This window comes from Ahaetulla prasina, chromosome 4 (assembly GCF_028640845.1).
Source record: "Ahaetulla prasina isolate Xishuangbanna chromosome 4, ASM2864084v1, whole genome shotgun sequence".
Taxonomy (NCBI): Eukaryota; Metazoa; Chordata; class Lepidosauria; order Squamata; family Colubridae; genus Ahaetulla; species Ahaetulla prasina.
This window is the reverse complement of record NC_080542.1, coordinates 98747621-98764005: the sequence shown is the minus strand read 5'-3', so window position 1 is coordinate 98764005 and position 16385 is coordinate 98747621. Positions and strand designations below refer to the sequence as shown.

The window sequence follows — 16385 nt, the reverse complement described above, 5'->3', positions numbered from 1 at the left end:
GTTCGTGGGCAGAGCATTGAAACTGGGTGAGACAACTTCCAACTTTTATTCTAGAGACCTAACCCAAGTAAAAGAATTTTAAAAAATAATCTCCAAACGTTAAGGAAATGATGATTGGATACATGGAGAAAGAGAAAGATTAAAGACTCAGATATGAAAGAAATATCTAATAGAAACTTTAAAAAATAGAAAGCCTGGGAAAAATTTAACAGTACTTTGAAAAGTGATTAGTGGGAGAAACTGTTTTTTAAAATTTCTAAAAAAAACCAACCCTTGATTGGTTGTTGCTTGTCCACAAGTTGTTTAATGGATTTGGAACAGGAGAGCCATCTACTGGAGGAAGAAGATTACTGTAGCATGGGAAAGTGATAATTGTTTAAAATACACAAAGAAAAGGAGGGAAAGTAAATAACACCTGGAAAGCCACTTGACCTTGATTCTATTTCAGTAGGTGACTTGGATGTTTGGAAATATCCTGTGAACTTTTTGAAGATCTTTAAGACAAATTGATTGCAAATAACTAAAATCCTATTGAAATAGTTTACTGGAAGGTGGATTTGAAAGACTTGAGGGAACTCAGTGGGCCAACTTGGATTTGGATTACTAATGCTACTTGATAGAACATTCTATGAGGCAAAAGAAGAAAAGTGACAGAAGGGGGGAAAAAAGAAAAAAAAAGATAAATAAGACTTTAAAATTTGGACAATTGGAAAGATGTAAACTGGAAAATTATAAATGTTGTAAATTATCAATTTATAACTTTTAAGGAATACAAATATAGGGTACTTGAAGGAATTGACTAAATTTTATTAATAATTGACTTCTTTAGAGTTTTTAGATATTGGGATACTGAAATATTAAAGGTATATTGAGTATTTTTTAATATATTAAACTGGTACAAAATGACCCAACAGGAGACAATAAAGTTCTATGAAGAAATATGAAAATGTGACAAAGAATCATAAGGAGATGATGGGATTGTTCAAAGATAAAGATGTGAGTATAGAAAATCCTCAACAAATGGTGGGAAAAGATGAACATAATATTCAGAAGACAGAAATTTGAAGGAGTGGTGGAGGGGACAAATCAAAATAAGTTACAAGAAGACGAAAACACTGAAGTGACAGTAACAATAAGTATTAAGAATCAAATAGATAATTCCTTAAGAGTTTACAATAGAACAGAGAGAAAAAAGGAAGATTTCCCCCAAATAATGAAAGGATTATGGATGGGTATTCAAATTATGCAGCAGATGGAGACAAGGGGTAAGACAGAGGAAACATTCAGTTTGTGCAAAAATGTTAGAAAAAAATATAAGATCCCAAGAGAGAAATATTTAAAAGTCACCAAAAAAGTCAATAAATGATGAAATTCTAAAGAGGCAAAGAGATGATGGATAGAGATAATATATTTTGTAATATGGTGATTATATTAAAAACTAATAGAAAAAAGTAGAAAGTAGAAATTGGGAAAATAGTAGCACACATATGGATATATAATAGAATTTATTATAACCACAAATATTTTAAGGCTAGGAGGTGGAAGACTATGATTAGGTGTATTTAAATGTATTATTATTATTATCTTTATTCATTAAACATGAAACTCAGTCAACTGAACATTCAAAAAGGCATCACAAGTACTATTGACTGGTGCTAATGGTTGATATGGGTTGCTGCCAGCATCTTAGGTATCAACCAAGTACCTTCTTAAGATGTACAATGTTCCAAGTAGTGCAGTTTTTTGCAGTTCTGCTGGTATTATTGCAGGAAGCTGCAATTTGTTGATGTATCTTATAAAATTCTTGGACATGGTATCAAATGCCCCGATGACAATGGATATCACTGTTACATGTTTCATCCATAGCTGTGTAGTTTCAATGGCCAGGTTGCAATATTTCATGATTTTTACCAGTTCTTTTTCTTTGACTCTGGCATCTCCTGGTACTTTGATGTCAATAAATTGTACGTTTTGGTTTTCAACAATTGTGATATCTGGTGTTCTAAGTGACGATCCGTCTGTATTCGAAAGTCCTACAAGATCTTCACCTTCTCATTTTCTATAACTTTTTTCACTTTATGTTTCCATGACTTTTTGGATATAAGCAAGTCATATTTTTTACATAATGACCAATGGATTAATTTAGCAACTCGGTCGTATCTAGTATTGTAATCAGTTTGTGCGATTTTGCTGCAATCACATATTAAATGTGAAACAGTTTTGACTTGGTCGTTGCAAAGTCAGCAGTTTGGCTTGTCAGTGGATTTTTGTATTTTTGCCTTCATGGCATTAGTTTGTAGTGCTTGTTCTTGAGGAGCGAGTAGTTTCTTTCTTGATGGTTCCCATCTTAAACCATACCCATGTCAAGTTGTCATCACATTTTCCTTCAATGTTTTTCAAATGCTGTCCATGCAAAGCTTTGGTTTTCCATCTATTTAATCTGTCATCCAGTTGTTTTTCCTTATATTCTACTTTTGTTTCTGTTGTTTTTATAATGTTCTCCGTTTTTATAGCTGTAGCAATTTTTCTGTACTTTAGTTCACATAACCATTCAAACTTCCGTTTTTCTTCTTCCACAGTTGGATGGATTTGCAATAGCCCTCTGCCCCCTATTTTTCTTGGCAGGTACAACCTGTTGATGTCACTTCGTGGATGTAAAGCGTGGTACATATTCAAAAGTTTGCACGTTTTCCGGTTCAAATTTTCTAGTTCAGCCAAAGTCCAGTTGATAATTCCAGCTGAGTAGCGTATCACTGGAACTGCTCATGTATTAATGCCTTTAATTATGTTTCCAGCATTCAGCTTTGATTTTAATATTTTGCGGACCCTCCTGATGTATTCCTTTTGCATTGACTCTTTGACCTTTCCATTCAAGATGTTATCTGCTTCCAATATGCCTAGGTATTTGTAACCATCATCCTTTGCTAATGCTTTTACTATGTTTCCATTTCCCATTTCTATTCCTTCTATTTTTTCTATTTTTCCTTGCTGCGTGGATAATATAGCACATTTTTCAAGTCCAAAGTTCATTTTGATGTCGCTGCTGAACAGTTGAACTGTGTTGAGTATTGATTTAAGTTCAGTGGGGCTTTTCGCATACATTTTTAAGTCATCCATGTATAGTAGATAGTTTATCTTGCCATGTTGGCTTGAGATTTAGTATCCCAGTTCTGTGTTTTGTAGGATTATTGTCAATGGAATTAATGCAATGTTGAACAGTAGTGGTGAAAGTGAGTCTTCCTGGAAAATTCCTTGTCTGATGATGACCTCACCAATGTTCTCCCCATTTGCTGTTAGAACTATTTTCCATTTTTGGATATTTGCTTTCAAAAATGTACAAATATTTTTGCTGATTCCTAAATTTTCCAGGCAGGTGTTAATCCAGCTGTGGGATAATGAGTCAGATGCCTTCTTGTAATCAATCCATGCCATATTTAAATTTGTTTTTCTTTGTTTTACATTTTTTAGTACCATTTTGTCAATGAGTAGCTGATCTTTTGTTCCTCTTGATTTTTTATAATTTCCTTTTTGTTCTACTTGATACTAACTGTTTTCCATCAGATGACTGAATATTGAATTTGCCAGTATTCTTGTAAACAGTTTGAATGTTGTTGTCAGACAAGTAATTGGGTGATAGTTGCTTGACTCTGGGCCCTTTTCTGGATCTTTTATTATCAAGTATGTTTGACCAGCTATTAACCATTCTTCACTTGTTGTATTTTGAAGCATTTGATCAAATTGAGCGGCCATGCGATGATGGAGGCTGGTCAGGTGTTTTAGCCAATATCCATGCAGTTTGTCCAGCCCATATGCACTCCAGTTCTTGACTTTCTTTGCTTGTTTTGCAACCATGTCAATTGTTATCACAATATTTTCCATTTTGTTTCGTATTGTTTGTTGTTGAATATCTTTGATCCAGGAGGCAGTTTTGTTGTGTTCCACTGGGTTTTCCGACAATTCTTTCCAAAAGTTCAAAGTTTTTTCTTTACATGGGTGAACATTAGTTTGGACTCGATTTTCATCAAGGGACTGGTAGAAGAGGTGTTGGTTTCATTATCATCATCATCATCATCATCATCATCATCATCATCATCATCAATAGTGTGTTAATAGCTTCCCAGGGCCATAAATTCAGAGATATAATCCTGGAACTGATTAAACTTTATCAATAATTGGTTTTAGTGGTGTTTATAGAAAATTGAGAAATTGGAATCATAGTGGAACATTGAGCAATATCTAAAATATTAAATATTAGTGATTCAGCAGGGTTCAACAAATACATTGTATGAAGACATGTTATGGATGTTTAAATATATTTATGGAGAAAGTGATATAGAATAATAAAGAGAGAATGGTATTGTTTAAAGGCAAAGATGTGAATGTAGAATGACTCCAACAAATGGGGGAAAAAATAAGTATAAATCAGGAAAATAATATTATATATATTGATACATAAAAGAATCTATTATAATTACAATGAGCATATTAAGGTTAGAAGTTGGAAGACAAAGATTATGTATATTTAATTGTATTATTATTGTTAGCACTGTGTAAAAAATATATTGACCCAGTCAATATACTGCCCACAAAATATGTTGGTTTTAAAGGAAAACTACAAATAAAACATATACAAAAATAATAATAGTAATAATTCATGGGGATTAAGCAAGTTTATGATTAATAAGATTTGGATCTCTGACACTATAACTTAATTGATAATACAAAAGTTATGAATTCAAAGCATAACTTACATCTGCAGATCATGTAACCAATGTAAAGTTCTACCAATATTCCGGCCATCATTAAAATGTGGTGTTTCTTTACCATAAAGATTAAATCTGTTGAATGTGGATGGATTATATTTTCTATTCACTGCTTCTCCTGGAGAAAATGGGACATGATCATTTATTGTCAAGGCTTTCAAGCTGCTAGGTTAATAAACCCTCTCCCTGTTTAGCATTCTCAAGCAACATAAGGTTAGATGCAAAGGGTGCATTTTGGCTGCTTCAGGGTATTTTGGAATCCTACCCTTTAAATATTAGACCTTAGATTTAACTTGGGGCCTTCCCCTCCAATCTTTTTAAGTTAACAGCCATGTAGCCATTCATTCTCCAACTTTGAAAGATTCTGCCATCTATTGCTTGTTTATAAATTAGGGTTTTTTGACATGAGATTTCAACCTCACCAGCTTCAGTTGTTCTGCACAAAAGTGTTTTACTCTATCAAAAAAAAATGTAAATATTTTAGCCCAAACTAGTTCCAGCTTGTTCTAAGGATGTTTTGGGGTCTTTCAAAAATGCTATGAGAAGATGCCATTGTACCCCCTTCTTCAAGTAGGAATATAGGAACAAATCAAAAGAAGAACATGATTTCATTTTTCTGTTGTTTGCAAAACAAGAATATTTTAAATACAACTAGAGAGGACAATGTTTTCTGAGCCATGTTACCAAACTACAACTCAATGAAACATATATTAGAATAAAGTATCTGTTAAAATAAATCTTTAGAGTGTGTTGATCAAACAACAACAGCAAAGAAAGACGAGTTATAAGCTTAAATAAAATAATCAAATTTTAAAAGAAGCAGACTAAACAGAGGGGGAAATGTAGGCTATCTAAGAGAAAGATTTGGCCTCAAAAATGCTAACTTTGAAAAAAGTCAACTGAGATTTGTTTTGAGCACATATATTATAAAAACAAACTTTAACACTACTCTTATTTAGTTATTCACTGAACCTAGAAGTCTCAGCAGGTTAGACTCCTTTCTGCATCCTAGAAGATTTCACAATTCAACTTGAGGATCTTAACCTTTTTTTTTCCTTCCCCACAACCAGCTCTGCTCTCCAAAGAAATTCACAGTAAGTTCTTGACAAACACTACTTTTATTATTCAAGATTACTCCTTACACTTAAAGAGATTAAGTGTGGATTAAAGAGGTTAAGCATGAATGTATTATGGCCTAATGGTAATCACTAAAGATGCCATAATACCCTATTCTATGGATCGATCTCTTAATATTTTAGATTCCCACTATCAACACCCTACAAATATTTTAATCAGATCTGAAAGATATCAGGGTGCAGTTCCCAACATAGTGCAAATGTCTTCCTCCAGGCTTTCTCCAAGCATTAAGATAACTCCTCTCTTAGTTAGTGAGATAAATCCAGAGGGTCTTGGATTGGAGAAAGCTAAAGTTGTGGCCAGTATAATAGATTGCATTGCCAGGAAGACTGGATGGATCATTGATACTATTAGATCAGTACTGCCCAAATGACTCTATTTCATAGAATTATTTTAAGATAAAGTGAATGGGATAATTAACCCACAGCAGTGGTGGAATTCAGCCAGTTCACACCACTTTGTGAGAACCATTTGTTAACTTTCTGGAGAGTTTGGTGAATTGGTTGTTGGAAGAAATTATTAGGGCAGAGAACCGGTTGTTAAATTACTTGAATTCCACCACTGACCCACAGACCATGATTATCACCCCAAGCCTGGAATCTCAAACACAGATTACCATAAAGCTTCCAACATTGAAACTTTTTTATACATTAGATAATACAAAAGCTATGATGAGACAAAAAAGTAAAGAAAATTAAGGAATCATCTTGTGCCATTAAATGTTATTTTCTTAATTTTTAAAAACTTAAAAACTAGCACATAGCTACATTTTACTTAAGCCAACTACCTGGCAGTATTTTTCATTAACCACAGTACAATTTTTCATTTAGTTATTGTTCAATAACAATATAAAACCATTGGGCCTAATCATCCGAAACTTGACAGAAGTTATATCCTTAGAAGAGAAAATTGTGCTAGAAAATTATTTTAAGTATGCCCTATATTCCAATTTCATAAACTCATATTAACAAATATTCTCCTAAAGATTTATAGGCACTCCTTGACTTATGCCACAACTGAGATCAGAATTTTAGTCATGAAGTGATATAGTCATAAATAGAGATGCCATGTGACAGCATTGTAACTACATAGCCGTCACAATTCTGCATTCCGGCTCCTGTTGTTAATGAAGAATCACAGATCTTTAAGTAGAAGGAATCCCAGGTAAGGAATACTGGGTGCTGCAGGAAGGCCTCCGGAGACCTGGAGCAGGCAGCTTATTATTAATTGAGGGGTGCTACAGTGCCACCCATCTGAGCCAGAAGTGCAGAATGACTGCAATTCCACACACACACCCAGTCACCCCTTCCCAATCTATGTCCTTTTAGCTGCACTGCACAGTAGTACATGGCAGCAATGTTGGGGTTGGGGCTGAAGTACAAGCCTGGGATCTTAGAAAATAATACAGAATAACAGACTTGGAGCAGTCCTTGGAGGTCTTCTAGTCCAACCCCCTGTTCATGCAAGAGACCCTTTACCCTTTACACAAGTGGCTGTCCAATGTCTTCTTAAAAGCCTCCACTTTCTGAAGGCAAGCCATTCTACTGGTTAATTGTTCTCACTATTAGGACATTTCTCCTTAATTCCAGGTTGCTTCTCTCCTTGATTAGTTTTCATCCATTGTTTCTTGTCTTGCCTTCTGATGCTTTGGAGAATAGCCTGACTCCCTTTTCTTTGTGACAGCTTCCCAAATATTGGAACACTGCTATCGTGTCACCCCTAGTCCTTCTTTTCTCTAGACTAGCCATATCCAATTCTTGAAACCTTTCTTCATGTTTTAGTCTCAAGACTGGTAATCATCTTACTTGCTTTTCACAGCCCTCTTTCCAAGTCTCAACATCTTTTATATAGTAAGGTGACCAAAACTGGATGCAATATTCCAGATGTCATCTTACTAAGGTTTTTATAAAGCGGTACTAATACTTCACATGATCTCGACTCTATCCCTCTATTTATTCAACCAAAGATATCATTGGTTTTTTTGCCTGCTGCTGCCTATTGCTAGTTCATATTTAAATGATAGTCAACTAGAACTCCAGGATCCCTCTCACAGTTACTGCTTTTGAGCCAAGTTTTCACCTAATCTGTACATTTGGTTTTTCTTGCCTAAGTATAAAACTTTACTTTTCTCTAAATCTTCAGCAGTCTCATCCATCTACCATAGCCCCTAGATCTCTCCTTCAATTCCAGCAACACCACTGCCATTGAAAAATGCCATCTCAAGCCCCATGTTACTGGTTTTTGCCATTTCAACTTTTTCCAAGTAGCACATCCCATTCTTTCTTCAAGCTACAAGATTCATTCACATTATCCTTTGGAAACCTTCTGTCTTTCCTAGTCTCACGAGAATAGGCACATGAATTAGAGAAGGAATGGTGCACATGATTTGGAGAATGAGGTCATGTATGTCTGTTCTCATAAGACCTGAAAAGTACCCCTGGAGTCATAAGTGTAGGTGAGTTGCCAAACATGATCATATAACTATAGGAGCACTACAGCAGCCATAACTTCAGGCAAAGATGGTAAGTCCATTTTTTTTCAGCACCCATCATAATTTTAAATAGTTACTAAACAAATGGTCATAAGTTGAAGGTTATCCGTAATTGATCTTCCTATAAAGTGTCAGAGCTATGCATTCCTGTGACCATTTTGTTTCCATTTATCAATATATTAGTATCAATTTAACAAAATCTTCAAAAGACATTGCAAGAGAAATGTTAAATTTATTCTTTATTATAAAGTGAAAAATAAACATGTCTTTGCTAAATAAAACAATCATATTTACAATTAGAGCTTTTTCATGATACTTATTTGTCCTTTTTACTCACCAACATAATAATCATTGTGTGTTGAAACATATAAGTCATGCCCCTCCTGTGCTTCCTTTTGGACTTCATCAAATGTCTTTCTGGGATTTACAATGTCTGCAGCAGAAATCTCTGAAAATCAGTCAATACATGTAATGAAACAATTTAATATAAATCAATATTTATAAATGCAACATTCTTAGAGACTGTTCATATATTCTGTTCCAGAGTTTTTTATTTGTATAATTATAGGAAACCATACTGTGTGTAGTCATGCATGAATGAAATATACTTATCATTGAATAACAGCAATATGATATGTCTTAATGAAACAGTTTTTAGAAATTAAAACTTTTTGGAATACATTTTAGTAAAATCCAGAAGAGAGAAATGGAGAATGAAGGGGGGGAAATGAGGATGGTGTGCTATTAATCAATACAGACAACAAAAATTGTTATGGCAAGAACACTTTCTAGAAGTGTTTTCTTGATTTATGCTCTCAAATTTGTTCATATCAATTATTTCCTCTATTGGTTTACTTTCATTATATTTTGAAAATAGTTGATAAAAATTGTCTGAAATCACTACTCTTGTTCTTTAGTAGGTCAGATAAAAGCAACCACCATGCATAAAACATGCATAAAACTCAACATTTCTTATCTAGCAGAGCTCTTGAAAACTTCTTTACTGAATAGAACAGGTCCAATGGGAACTGACCATAATAACTAAGGAGTTTTGATTCAAACACATCAGAAAGGGTTTGGCTGAAAATTATCCTGGCTTTTAACAGAACCTTACTGGGATTTAGTTGGAAGATTCATCATCAAAATACAATTCAGAAGAAACTTCTTGGGGACTGGAGAGTTCACAATATATAAGAGGAAGGTCTATCAAATATTTCTCTATATGATTTTTTCTTAATTTGGTGGATGTAGCAGGATTAGAGTAACTTGAAACAGATAAAAGGCTGAGTATCATTTAGTAGTCAGCTCTAAAGATGGGTTTGCTGAATATGCTAAATATAAGATGCTTTCTTGGGCTTGGTTTAACAAGATGGGTATACCTATCCATTGTAATTTATAAATCAATGTTTATGGGTCGACATTATGCATGAATTTTATCACTAAGATTTGTTCAACAAATCAGGGTTAATAAATTATGGGATAGCATGATAGATGAATCCAACTTAATTGTAAGTACATTTGCAGCTAACAACAGCAAATTAGATTTGATGTTTAGAGTTTATTTTAGAATATTGTTTTTATATGAACTAATCTGCCTTAGGCATGAAAGCTGTTTGGGTGACTTTTGGTCAGTCACTCTTTCTCAGTCAGTTCAGAGGGTTGTTGTGGGGAAAATTAGAAGAGAAAGAATATATATGTTTATTATCTTGAGTTCTTTATAAAAAAATAATAAAGGTGAGATAAAACAAATTATTCAATTCCATGTTAAATTATAGCATGAAGTGATATTGTATTTTCTTACTGATTTTCCTACCTTTTTTTACTGTTGTTCCAAATTGAGTATTATTCACATCCAATCCTTTAGGCAATCGTAGGGACTGATCATGAGATTTCCCAAGAGGAGCCTGACGGTTACTTAAGTAGACAGATTCTTTCTTTTCTTTAATTTTTTGTTGGAAATACGTTTTAGGAGGTGGATTTGCTAATGATGATGCCTGAAGAAGTTTTATGCCATATAAAACATATTAGCGTTGAAGTACCTTCTGTTATGCTATCACATCAATTTATTAACATTGTGGCACAGAATCAGCTACTAATTTGATTCAGAACAGGAAAAAAATGTGAGTGATTTTTTTTGAAGATACAGTTATCTTTCTGTAAACTAGCATCTTGAAATTTCTTGTACTTTTCATAATTTCCTAAATTTGTTATCAGTGGTGAAATCTGAACTAGTTTACTACCGGTTAGGTGGCTGCGCATGCGCTCTGTGCGCCAAATGCATGCTGTGTGTCCGCGTGCGCAATGCGTACCATGCACCAAATGCAAGGTGTGCACGCCCACATGCATTGCACACCAAGAGGAGGCATGGGAAAGAAGGTAAGTAGAACATCACGCATGGGGGAGGTTATCAGCTGTGGCGCGCAATCATTGGAGCCTTTTTAAAAAAAAATTTAAATCATTTTTTTACAACCTATTCAGCCGAATAGGTAGTAAAAATGCTTTAAAAGGTTAAAAAAAATATCTGACGATCACATGACTCAGCTGTGATCGACAGAGCCTTTTTTTTTTACTTTTAAAAGCATTTTTTTACAACCTATTCCTACCATTTGGGCAGGAAAGGTGAGTGAGCCAGAAAGAAGTGGCAAGTGGGCAAGCGGGTGACTGGGTGATTGGGTGGCTATGGGTGGAGGTGGGGCAGGGATTTTTGCTACCAGTTCTCGGAACCACTCTTCGCCATTACTACCAAATCGGCTGATCCGGTCTGAACTGGGAGCATTTCACCCATTTGTTATATATTATTCAAAACATTCACATTTAAATATAATGAAATATGAAACAACCAAAATTTCATAGATATACTGGTTACCATCAAAATACATCTATTACAAATCATGTAATATCATTAAAGCTATAATTAATCCTTTGTTTTTCAAAAATTATTGTAAGCAGTGGGTGACTCTTCCATACTGTTTTACAAAGAGCTACTATAAGTCCCTGGCTGATTGAAAGATTGTCTCTGGTGACAAGGAATATATTGTATAGATATTTGTGTTATGGATAGCACAATCTTATAGAAGATGATTTTTTTTAGAAAAAAAATCTATCCTATTATTTATGTGTTCCAAGCATAGACATTGTGCACCAGGTGAATGATACATACGTAGATAATAAAGTTTTACTTTAAGACTATCCTTCATTAAAATGATCTATATAAACTGGAACAAGTACAGAAAAAGTTAATAAAAATGATCAGGGGATAAGAAACTAAACTGAGTTACCTGGGTATCTTAGATTTTTAAAACGGCAGTTAGAAAAAAAGAAAAATAATATAAATACCTAAAGGAGTGTTTTAAAAAAAATCAAAACCTTATTTGCCATCCCAGGATAATAATGATTTAAGTTACAGGAATATAAATTCTGAATGAATGTTAGGGTAAACTTTCTGACAGTAAAAACAGTGAATCCAACTGGGAAAAAGATATCATGGGCTTTGTTTACTAGATCTATTTAAGTGAACTATTCAAGGAGAGATTCAACCTAGAAATAAGGAGAAATTTTCTGCTAGTGAGAACAATCAACCAATGGAACAGCTTGCTTTCATTACTACGGCCATAACTTCATTCAAGAGCCTGGACTGCCATCTTCAGAAATGGTGTAGGGTCTTCTGTTTGGGGAGAGTTGGACTAGATGACATACAAGGTCCCTTCCAACTTTATTAATCTGTTTATCTGAAGTATTGGCAGCCACTTGTTGGGAATACTTTTATTTGTATTAATGAAAAGAATACATTTTAGAAGTGAAGATCTAAGTGGTCCCTTCCAATTCTACAGTTTTACGAATTTAGGGTTCTACCTAGCTTATTGCTCTTCTTTCCTTTAATCTTATTTTTCTTGATGTTCACTTTGTTGTTTAATAGAGAAATCATTTCAATAATCAAGGTATGACAAGACTATTCCTGACTTGGATTTATCACACTTATTTGACTGATATAAGTTATGGAAATACCAGCTATAATTTTACACAGGAAATCATACTAGTATTTCAACATGTCCACCAAGTGTTCCTTATTTAGAACTACTGGTAATCAAGATTCTGTTTCACATCAATAAAATCAAGTATGACTTCTTTGCTTAGAAAAAAAAGAAAAGATATACGCATTCTTACATTCTCTGAAAGGATGGTTGTTATTCCATGAGTCAAATATGATGCAATATCAGGATCATTTGCTCGGCCATAAAATACTCTTTCTTTACCTGTAGGAGGATTGCTAGTATTTCGAAACTTTTTCACAACAGGTGGCGTAATTGGCTATAAGACAACATGAAAGTTATTTTAAAGTATACATTCTTGTAAATATCTATTTTAAAATTAGATGTATTTTAACTGCATTAGTTCATTAATACATACCACCACAGAATTTATATTATTAAGTGAGAAATTTGTTAAATGAGTTTTGCTCCATTTTACAACTTTTCTTGCCATATTTCTTAAGTGAATCATTGCAGTTGTTAAGTGAATCTGGCTTCCTCATTAACTTTGCTTGTCTCAACATTGCAAAAGATGATCACAAGACCCTGGGACACTGCAACCATCATAAATATGAATCAGTTGTCAAGCATTCAACTGTAAATCACATGACCATGGGGATGCTGCAATGGTCATAAGAGTGAAAAATGGTCATAAGTCATTTTTTAGTGCTGTTGTAGCTTCAGACAGTCACTAAATGAACTGGTCTAAATAGAGGACTACCTGTATATACTCAAAGCCTTAGAATAATAACACCTTTATTAGAATTAGATAAAATATTACAAATTTGTCAACTTTTACAATGTAGTTCATCAAAAGGTATAATTATTGGAAAGGAGGGTAAAGATATGACATTACTGTCCTTTAATAATCATCCCCAAACTGGTATTCTCCAGGAATGTAGGCCACAACTCATAATTATCAGACAGCCTAATTACAGCTAAAACATTTCAAGCAGAAGTAATATCTGTAATATTATTAACATTCTCACTGATTGTTGTCTTCACAGGATCTCTATTGCTAGCAGTGTGAAAACAGAAATATCTTTTAAATACCTGTTAAATATTTTAAAGATATGTCTTACATATCTTCATTGTTCTGAAGGAATATGTTCATAATCTTTTATTACAGTATTAAACAACATAGCATACTATTTTTTTAAAAAAAATATATGAAACTGTTCTCTAATTGTTTTTCACGAAGGTGATGGACCTGAACCATTGGTAACCATCATTGAAAAAAAAAGCTTAAATGTGTGGAATGGCTATTCTGGACCTAAATGTTCCATCAGAACTGCTTTTTTTTTTTGTATGAACTACTTTTTCACATTTATACATGTCTTTAAAAGCACCTTTAGGATTCCTTGGCATGATTAAAGTCTTACTTCTAAAAAATACTAATAAAGTCCAGATCAAAATTAATTTGGTTTACTGGTAATTTAATTTAATGCTCTCTACATGGGGCTCCCCTTGAAGAGCACCCGGAAGCTCCAACTGGTCCAGAATGCAGCGGCGCGGGTGATAGAGGGAGCACCTCGTGGCTCCCATATAACACCTCTCCTGCGCGGGCTGCACTGGCTCCCGGTGTTCTTTCAGGTGCAATTCAAGGTGTTGGTTATCATCTTTAAAGCACTCCATGGCTTAGGACCGGGCTATTTACGGGACCGCCTACTGCCACAAACAGCCTCCCACCAACCTGTGCGCTCCCACAGGGAGGGCCTCCTTGGGGTGCCGTCGATGAAACAATGTCGACTGGTGACCCCCAGGGGTAGGGCCTTCTCTGTGGAGGCTCCTGCCCTCTGGAATGAGCTGCCTCTGGGGCTTCGCCAACTCCCCAACCTTCGGACCTTCCGCTGTGAGCTGAAGACTCTTTTATTCCATCGAGCTGGGCTAGCCTGAATAAGTAATTTTAAATGGGTTTTAGTTTTTGTATTATTTAGTTTTTTAATATTTTGGCCACTATTTATATAAATTTTAGTCTGTTTTTAAATATGTATTTATTGTATTTTTAATTGGCTGTGAACCGCCCTGAGTCCTTCGGGAGAAGGGCGGTATACAAATGTAATAAATAAATAAATAAATAAATAAATAAATAAATAAATAAATAAATTTGTCTTGAACTATAATTAAATATATTTAATGGGATAAAACATGTGTTTAATAATTTTTCCCCATTATCAAATGAAAATTATAGTTTAATACAACAAAATTACAATTTGACACTAATAGCCAAGCTCAGAGAGTAGCAAGGACTCCACGGTTGTCTGGGTTGTTTGAGATATCTGGAACCTTTGGATGAGCCATCAATAAATACATATAAGTAGACTGTGTGTGTTTAGAATTTTTTCTAAGACGTATTAAAAACCTTTGGTCAGCCATGAATTGAAACATAGAAATAACCAAATTTACATACAATTAAAAATAATAAATAAAAAAGATAAGAAGGAAACAAAAAGACCAAAACACATTCTCTCCACCAGACACCAGATATGCAGCAAAAAGTCAAGCATAAAACAATATCTTAATCAAGGAATTATCAAGGAGAAAACCAAACCCCCACCAATATTGGCAGGGCAAGATGCTGTACATAAACAGGGAGTAAACTCCACACTCACAATTATGATGTTACATGGTTAGGCAATGAAATATGAGAAAGTGAACAACCAAAGAATACCAAGGATCTATAGTTCAACCCTGACCTAAAAGTATTCTCTTCTATTGGAACCTTTGGGTTGTTTATACCTGGAAGAGTGAGTCAGATATATCTGTATCAATACACTCACATGCACACACACACAAACGCACACACAAGATGGTTAGATGGAAAGATAGACTGAAGAATTGAGATACTCACTCTGGGTATGATATCAGTAAGACAAGTGGCAGCAGTTTCTCCAATTGGTATCAACTTTCCAGCCTGCAAAAAGCAAACAAGGGAAACTATACAGGCAAAAGATATAGGAAAGAAAATGATCGTAGTCCAGTTCCAGAGCTCAGCAAGGTAATTTCCTTATATGGATTAGTTATTTTACTTTCACTAGGTCCTTGTAAGATTTGGAGGGTCCCATCCCAGAAGACCATCTAACAGTCGCCCGGATTTTTGTTACTGTATAATTACAAAGTGTCTAGGTTGTGGTGTGCACTAACTCTCCCCAATCGTATTTTGCTCTGGCTTAAGAGCGTTCTTAGGATGTTAGCAAATGACAACGACCTCGAGAAAGGTAGTCAAACACTGTTTGCTAATCTCCGAAAGTCTTACAAGTTGCCGAGGTTGACAAAGGCTGATCTAAAAGGCAGGAGATGGGGGCGTCCTTTGGGCAACGAAGAGTTGGGGCAACCACTAATCCAAAGGCGGAAAGACCGAGATGGCGTCAGTGACGAACACAAGATATAAATACTTACTGTGGGGAGCTCAGGAAACCGGTCGATAAATTTCCCCTGGTACACTTGCTTAACGGTCCCTTGCAGCCTCTTAACCGGTATCCCACCCACCATCCTGACCAGCCGGACAATGGCGGAAAGAGGATGTTTCCTCGGGTAACCTAGCGACGGGAAAGCTTTCCGTTCTGCTCTCTCTGCTCCCCCCACCCCACAAGTAAGTACTGGACGCACATATTTTTTTACTCTGAAGGATTTGCAGGGCGCGCGCCGATTTGAGTCATGGATGTACTACTATATGTACATACAGTACATGCATGCACTGTACCACTTTCCCTGCAAATATTCTGGGGCTACCATCTTTGGGCTTTGCTGCTATCTACTGATTGTCGGGATTCTTACAGTTCAAATAATGCTTGGGAGTATTTAAGGTGCATTACTGTCCTGGCCGACTTGACTTCGAACACAACTCACTGATATGCAGTTAACACTAAGAATTTGAGCGTCATCTCGTGTCTGGTGACAGAAGAGGGATTTGAATTCAGATCTTCCAGTTTCAATATATATCACATGTAATCCAAACTCCTCTGG

General features: G+C 35.0%; 1 protein-coding gene across 1 annotated transcript in view; it reads right to left on the bottom strand.

Annotated features, from left to right (window-relative positions):
- EFHB (EF-hand domain family member B) overlaps nucleotides 1-15919 on the bottom strand; it is a 31328-nt gene extending 15409 nt beyond the window's left edge. Inside the window, exons 1-6 of the mRNA XM_058182026.1 lie at nucleotides 15819-15919; nucleotides 15271-15333; nucleotides 12556-12699; nucleotides 10205-10385; nucleotides 8729-8839; nucleotides 4752-4881 (exon numbers count right to left, since the gene is read on the bottom strand). Of these exons, the coding sequence (XP_058038009.1) occupies nucleotides 4752-4881; nucleotides 8729-8839; nucleotides 10205-10385; nucleotides 12556-12699; nucleotides 15271-15333; nucleotides 15819-15911 (722 nt within the window). The 5' untranslated portion in view covers nucleotides 15912-15919. The remainder of the gene's footprint in view (nucleotides 1-4751; nucleotides 4882-8728; nucleotides 8840-10204; nucleotides 10386-12555; nucleotides 12700-15270; nucleotides 15334-15818) is intronic.
- Nucleotides 15920-16385: the final 466 nt, after the last annotated feature.